The sequence below is a fragment of the Pipistrellus hanaki genome (assembly GCF_964339955.1).
Source record: "Pipistrellus hanaki genome assembly, chromosome: 3".
NCBI classification, from domain to species: Eukaryota; Metazoa; Chordata; class Mammalia; order Chiroptera; family Vespertilionidae; genus Pipistrellus; species Pipistrellus hanaki.
The window spans coordinates 28,150,065-28,158,179 of NC_140505.1; the positions used below are offsets into that span (position 1 = coordinate 28,150,065).

General features: G+C 42.1%; 1 protein-coding gene across 2 annotated transcripts in view; it reads left to right on the forward strand.

Annotated features, from left to right (window-relative positions):
• IRS2 (insulin receptor substrate 2) overlaps positions 1 to 7,309 on the forward strand; it is a 28,104-nt gene extending 20,795 nt beyond the window's left edge. For both annotated transcript variants that reach the window (XM_084878829.1, XM_084878830.1), the window contains one exon: positions 6,164 to 7,309. Coding sequence is in view for 1 of the 2 variants with exons in the window: in XM_084878830.1 (XP_084734956.1) it covers positions 6,164 to 6,168 (5 nt within the window). In the remaining variant the exon portion in view is untranslated. The remainder of the gene's footprint in view (positions 1 to 6,163) is intronic.
• The last annotated feature ends 806 nt before the right edge of the window (positions 7,310 to 8,115 follow it).

The window sequence follows — 8,115 nt, forward strand, 5'->3', positions numbered from 1 at the left end:
TATTTGCAGAAACAGGCAACAAGCCAGGTTTGGCCATACTTTGCTGACCTCTGTCTTAGAATTCCACTCTCCTTCTTTGAAGGTCTTTTCTCTTGGGCCTCAGACAGTTCTAAATTTTTGTTCTCCTTTAGGGAAAAAAAAAAAATGTTTAGCCTTTCTGCCTATGAGAAATGGCATAAACCACATGGGTTTTTGTTTCAATTTAATTCAACAAAGCTTTGTAAGGACCAAACAAATACTGTGCCAGATGCTGGGGGCAGGCATGGTCCAACTCTTTGCCTCGCAGGGGAGGCAGATGCACAGAGCAGAAATTCATTGTCTGGGCAGTGTTTTGTGTCACGGGGAAGAGTTGTATAAAAGCTAATGGTACTGTGTAAATAAGTGAAAATTCCAGGCCTCCTCTTCTAGCCCCTCCTCTCCCTTTTCATCATTTGCAGAAATTGGCATGGATGGCCCTAAGTGGAGTAGTGAGGAAAGTTCTGGGAGAAGTTAAGGACTCTCCTGTCCTTTTGACCAGATGTGAGGTTTTGGGTAAAACACTGATGCTCCCTCACCTGGATTTTACCTAGGAAGGTCTAACATTGTATAATTGAACGATGTTAGGGTCTACCGGCAGTTAGAGGCATTGCTGCCTCTTGGGTGTTTGTGCTGAAAAACAAACAAACAAACAAACAAACAATATTTCTCCAATGGACACTGCTGCTACAGGTGTGGGAAAACCTTGCCGTAGAAGAGTAGCTTACAGGATGCACAGATCGGTCCTTTTAATAACAGGTACAGAAAAGAAACAAATATAATACTTAGGTGATACAAAGTTGGCTGAAGCTATGTTGTGGATGAAAGCGTGACTATGTGGAGATACATTGGAAGTGTATAGCTAACAGTCCAGGAGGCCTGGTTACTCTAGTCTTTGGGGATTAAGACAAAGTCTTATGAGAAGGATTAAACAGGAGCTAAAAAAGGAGAGATACCTTTTATTAACCCAAGCCTTATATGAAAACGAGGTTTTCTCATTGTCTCATCCTGTTTCGTATTGTGTCATTAACATCAAGTTACAACTTGATGCTAGGAAATGTCTTTAATAACAAGCATTCAGAGTGAAATGGTTTTGTCAGTGGACGTGATGAGCTCATGTAACTTTTTTAACTCTTTCACAGGTAGGGTTGGTAAAGTAATTTACTACCCCCATTTATCCGGGGAAACTTGTTCTTCCATATTTTTCTTTTAGGTGATTTTTTTTTTTCAATTTAAAAGAAAGGTTCCAGTAACCGTTTTTCTTAGAATCTCTGGCTTGTTCGTTATCACACACAACCTTAACTTTTTTTTTTTTTGCTTGTATATTCTAAGACTGTTTTGCTTTCAGTAAAGTGTAGAGATACTGAATTATCAGGTATATTTTTCTAGGAATTTCTCATTTAACTGAAAAGTTTATTTTTCCCTCCATAATTCTATATTTAACACAAAAGATCTGAATGGGCCTTAAGGACATGTGTGGGCTCACCGGAGAGTTTATTTCTTAATCATAGTTGCTACCAAAATATCAATTTTTATTTTTAAGTATATATTTTTTTTCATTTTGTCATGCAGAGCATGCCTGTAGAACTCTTAATTCAGATATGTCTAAAAAGGTTAGCTACTAAATGGACTGTACTCTGTTTGGTCCAGTGTTGCTTTCTGTGAGGCCAGTGAGGCCCTGTTCCCTTCATCAGTGCCGTGGAGCCCTCCATGGGATTGTCTGCATGGGCTGCACATGAAACTCTGCACTGAGCTCCATATGGGGCCTACATGGAGCCTTACATGGGACTGTATGTGGAGCCCTACATGGAGCTGTATATGGAGCCCTACATAGAACTGTATGGAGTCCTCCATGGAGCTGTGTATAGAGCCCTCTATGAACTGTTTATGGAGCCCTACATAGAACTGTGTATGGAGCCCTCCATGGAGGTGTGTATGGAGCCCTACATTGAATAGTATCATGGAGCTGTATATGGAGCCCTCCAGAGAGCTCTACATTCTAGACCTGATGTTTCAATGTATCTTCCACTAACAAGAGTGAAATCATGGAGCCCAGCGCACAGGTGCCGTGGCATGTTAGTTATTTTAACCTTTGTGCCATCTGGGGAAAGAGAGATTTCCCACTTGTTTTAATGGCAAAGTTTTTCAGTTATCTGTCTGTCTGTCTATCTATCTATCTTGTAAAATAGGGCAGATTGAATGTTCAGTCTTTACTAGACCCCACCTTTTTTTTTACTCTTGTCATTTGCATCCTGATTGGTCTTCAATATTTTAGAAATGGAGTGGAATTATTACTAGTCTCCAGGGAATTAACTGGCACCTGGGACTACACTCATATGAACATCATTTGTCCTATGTGACAGAGCAGAAAAATAAAATATGGGAACTAGTTAGCCTGCATGACCTGTCATATGGAGCAACTTTAATCTTTTTGCTGGAAGTTCTGTTTTGAATCAAGTATCTCTAGATCAATGCTCCTGTGGATAGGATTCTGGACAGACCAAGGTCTAACCATCATAATAGCACAGTGTGTAATTATATGACAGATTCAATGAGTATCAATAAGTTTATTTTTAGATGCGTTGCCTCTGAGAGCAGAATCGGTGCAGGTTGTTCTGTAATTGCATTCATGACCAACACACGCTTCTTGCTATATTCTCTTTTGTTTTGCTGTTGCACCTAATGTGTTCCAAGAATGTCTCCCATCTTAATGAATATTCAGTGTGCAGTGATCCTAAAATTAATCATTTGTTCTTTGCTTCTACTAGAATTAATATAGATAATAAATAAATAAAATTTTGCTGAATCTCATCATTAGGAAGCCCTCCCTGGAAGTTGAATATATCAGGTCAGTAGTAGTGTTAGCAGACATTTTATTTCCTCCTCTGGAAGAACCAGATTAATTTGCAAGGGGAGGGATAACTTAACTTAATTTAAAAGTAGGTATATAAAAAGGCTGAAAGTGTCCTTGCATTCCTAGGTTCCAGTTCCTGCTTCTCCTCTTCTTCCTGTGGATGAGGGAATGACACTTAAGGATTTCCAGGTGGCCTTCAGACCTAGTTTGATGCTAATGCTTTTAGCCCTGGCTTCTTTCCTGAGTACTTCCCACACACTTGTTCCTTTGGCTGGTTCCCTCCTGTGGTTCTAGGTCAGAGCCCATGCTGGCATGTGCACCAGAGATTTACATGCCACCCATATTGGAAACAGGTGTTTTAGATCTCAGTTGAGGCACTTTTCTTCTATCTCCAGCTTTCTTTCCATAACATTAAGAAATTGTAGGTAGTTTTCTAAAACAGACCCTTCTTGCTCTGTGCATTCTTCGTGAGTATTTACCTTCCGTAGATTTTGTCAGAACCCTTTTGCTCAGCAAGTAATAGTCATCTCACTCCAATGTGGAGGTATACACAGCCTTTTCCTTCTTTTGCATCTTAGCAAGGATTGCTTTTGATGGCTAGCTCTATTCATGTTTGCTGTGGGTACTTCCTGTCGGGGAGGATGTCCAGGGAATTGCTGGTAAGCCACAGATGTTTCAGAGGCAGGTTGCTGAGTGGCACGGACTGAGGTTCCATGAGCCATGAGGAGACCCACCATCTCCATTCTTTTCCTTGGCAGATAGGAGGCGTCCAGGGAAAGCAGTTGGTCTGTATCCCAATAGGAGACAGGTTGCATCTATGTTGTCTTTGCTCTCATGCACATCTCTATATTCAAAAGTGTCTGGAAGCACTGCACACCTCATGCCCAAGATGAGCTGGTGACCCTCCTCCTTCTGGTCCTCTAGCCTGAGCCTGCTCGCTCCTATCTCAGGTTCCATGAACAGATTCCTTCTCTTGTGACAGTACATGCATGCGTGAGCCTGTGCACTCAGTCATCAGTGGCTCTCCCTACCCCTTCCTTTCCGCAGAGGACTAGGGCAGCTAGTCCTCCTGGGAAATTGGGTTCCTTACTGTGCCAACATGAAATTGTATCCCTGGGTTCCCGACAGCCCTCGCTTCTGCTGTGCTTTTGGAATAGCTTGCTACTTTGCTGGTAACTGCAGGCTGGCAGTCCTCTGCAGTCTAGGCATTTCCAGAGTGCTGCACACGTTTCAAAGGCCTGCTTTCACTCCCTCCCAAGAGAAGGGCTGCCGAGGGGCTCCCGCTCTGATAGGACTCTCTCACTCGTGCATATCCCATGTATCTTAGAGAGGCCCTGCGCCAAACTAGAATTTCTTTTGAGAGGTTATTTTGTGAATAAAAGCATGAATGAATGATTTCCTGGCCATTATCAACTCTTTTCATAAGGTTAATGCATAGAAATTAAGGTCATGATAATTGTATCATTAGTGTAAAAATAAACCGTGAATAGAAATCTTTCGTCAAGTGGATCCATAGGGTCTGGATTAACTACTCTGGGGTGGCGGTGGGATACTTCTCACAATCAAGGCTTGAGTGACAAAATGCAGTCATTTTAGAACTAGAGGCAAATCCAGGTACATTTTAGCAAGTGCCTGCTTTTAAGGGGCGTGAACTGAAGTCTCAACGATAAAGGGTGAAATAGCTGGAGGCCACTGACATCTTTCCTTCCAAGGACAGTTTGGGTCCTGTTTTCCATTAGGTTTCGTTTATAGAACAGTTTGCCTATTATATTTTTTGGAAGGAACTAGGTAATGTTTTTTAAAAATAATAAGACAGACTTAGCACAGCCTCCTTGCAGGGACAATTTAAAAACAGTTAGGTGTGCAGGAGGCAGCTGATCGATGTTTCTCTCTCATCAATATTTCCAACTCTCTATGCCTGTCCATTTCTCCCTATAAAAAATCAAAACAGTCATGAAAAGATCCAGTATTTCCTTCTAGGTTGACAGCACCCTGTCTGTACAGGCTTTTGTTTTTCTGGCCACACGATACAGTCAGTGCTTTCAGTTTGTACCAGAGGACTTTCTGCCTGGCGTGCAGAGCCCGGGAGGTTTCACACATGCAATCCCCATTGTGGGACACACTGGAAAAATTTTTTAAATGTATTTTATTGAGTTTTTACAGAGAGGAAGCGAGAGGGATAGAGAGTTAGAAACATTGATGGGAGAGAAACATCCATCAGCTGCCTCCTGCACGCCCCCTATTGGGGAATGTGCCCAAAACCCAAGGTACATGTCCTTGCCTAGAATCGAACCTGGGACCTTTCAGTCCACAGGCCAATGCTCTATCCTCTGAGCCAAACCAGTTAGGGCCACCCTGGTAATTACTTGTTGGCATTGATCCTCTGAACCCAAAATGAACAGAGAAGAATGAGATTCACAAAGAAGTAAACCAGAGTGTGTGGTGGGTGTCTAGGATCAGAATTCTAAATGATCAGAAATGCAGGTTATGAAATGTGCTATGCTGTGAACTCATAGCCTGTCCCTTAAGAAACAACTCCAGTAAGAATATGCTGTAAATGTTGGAAACTGGAAAAAGGTTGAAGTCTTTAGTCTGGAAGGGCAGTAGCAACGATGACTGGTTGGGGTCCAATGCCATGTCCCCTCCACGCTCAGCAAGAAAATCAGTTAACCTGGAACATGGAGAGTTGGGTGGATGAGGAGTTACTATGTAACAAGTGCATCATTGCAGGAGCTTTTGAAATCTTGGGTTGTTTCAGGAATAGGGTAGATGATCCAATTGGAAGGCTTTTCTGAGAGCAGGACTCATTCCTTCTTTCTCTTTCTTACTATGATACACAGTTTGGGCAGTTGGGCAATCGGTGTAGCTTATAGTGTATTAGTACTTGAACATGTGCCGTGTTTTCTCACCTTCTCAGCAGCCCTGTCAGGAAGGCAGTGGGTCTTCCCCCTCAAACAACCTAGAGGGGCAGTTAGAGGGCCCTTGTTGGATCGCCTCTATGTCTCACTCAAAGGAATGACTCATATCAGCACGTGTGAATAGTTTTCTTCCATTGACCTCACAGCTTACTCTAAACCTAATAGTTCTGCCTCCAGGGAAACCAAATAGGAGTGCCATGCTACCCATCAAGCTTGTTTCTGGAAGAGGGAATTGCATAGATGTTTGCTTCCCAAAGTGCATCGTTTTATGAAATTCACAGATTAGACAGGCTGGTTAAGAAGGGTCTTTCTCTCCCTCTAAGGATCGTCTTGTTCTCCTGACAATCACTAACTGACTGACTTCTTGTCTTTTCAGAGTGAAGACCTGCCTGGCTTCATCACCACAACATCACACATCAGAGAATCACATGAAGAAGAAGAGGCTCAGCGTTTTATAAACATTTGAAGCTGCTTACAATTGTTCTTTTGTATCTGAGCAATGACTTTGTTTTAAAACATCTGTGGCTGTCCTAGACATGAAACCAACAAGGCGAGAACAGCCGCCTCCCTCACTGGTTCCCACAGGGGGCATTCATCCTTATGCTGTTTGTGTTGTGTTTTGTTTTGTTGTTTTAACACAATTTACCGAAGAAGTGTAATTCTCAAGAAAACTGGGTGTTTTCGTTGGCCTTTTTAAATTGTGGCCAGTGTCTTAATTTTCTTCTTAGGTTCATTTTGGCCAAGCCAAATTGTCCCTCAGCATGCTAGGAGATTCTACCAATACCCATGAAAGTGGTAAAATCTGGTATTTACTGGCATACACTCAAAACTACCACAGTCCTACCTCAGTTCCAGGTGAAGCCGGATTTGCGGGGTTGGGGGCCGGCAGGACCTCCGTGTATCTCTGCTGAATGCGGCGCAAGTGTGGTCATCAGCCTTATTCAACTGGTCCCAGTACACAGCTGCTTGTCGGACTCCAATCCAGGTTCCTGCGTGTTTACTCAACAGACAGAGCCCAGTGTGGGACTGACATTTCTCTATGGGAATGAAATGTGTGATTGGACTTTGAAGATGGATGAATAAATAATAATTATATGTAACTGAAGCAGCCTACTTTTGAAAATCATCAACTGTATTGGGTATTGGGGGTGGGAGGGGAGGTGTTGGGGAAGGGGCTGACTATCTCTTTTTAACGGACGTGTTGAATCTTCTCTATGTAGATGTGTATGTAGGTACTTCAGATTGCGAAAGCCTTTGATCCTATCTACAAGCTCAAATGTCTCTGCTGTCCTTAATCTTGAGCTTGCATTTCTGTAACCAAAAAAATCACCTAGGCATGCTAGCAATTCAAGGGTGGTCACAGGTTTAGCAGAGTTTTTAAAAATGTATTTATTATCTTGACTATGATGCTATGGTGTGGGCCAACGAGGCTTCCCTGAACAACAGTACAACAAAACAACGGGAGGGGGGAGTGAAGGAAAGAAACTGATACAAGAGGCATTTCGGGCCCTCTTGTTGTTCATGGGAAAAGAAAAAAATAAGGAAAACAATCTCACACTACATGTCACGTGTTGAAAACCTCCTGACAAGACTACTCTTACGTTTCCAGTGTTCTGAAAATACCAGTGTTGTGTCGATTATCACAGGTGTCGCCTAACACTGCTGCCCTTGACCAGCAGAATGTCACATCATCTCGCTGCTCCCTTGACACTTGGTGGAGGGCTCTAGACCTTTTTCTCCCATGGGTGCATCCCCAGTGCCTATCTTCTCTGATAGTCCTGAAGAGGTTACTCTAGTTCATTGGAGGTGTGAACTTGTTTGTTTTTTTTTCCTGTTTTTTTTTTTCTTGGAGAAAAAATTATATATATAAATATATAAATATATATCGCTATAGGATAATGCATTAATAAAAATGAGGCTTTTTAAAGAGGAAGACCAAAAAATTCAATGTCTTAAGAATATATTTAATGGCAATGCAAACGTCTTCCTGCTTCCGTGCTGAACTTTTAGAACAGAGGATTGTATTGCAAGACAAAGTTGAATGTAAAGTGGTCCCCGGGACATTTTCTAAAAGTTTTACTTTTCTAAAATTACCCATCACAGCAGTGCATAGACCACACGACGTTAGTTGGAAGGTCAACTTCAGTGTATAATAGGCATACTTTATAATAAAATGTATAAAATGTCCTAAAGTTTTGATTTAGTCTTGGGACTAGGACTCGGGTGGTATTTGCTATGTGACTCCTCCAGGTACGTAGGACTGAATATGGACCCTACCGAATACAGTGTATGACGGTATTTAAGTAGCTCTCTATACTTAGAGTAGTC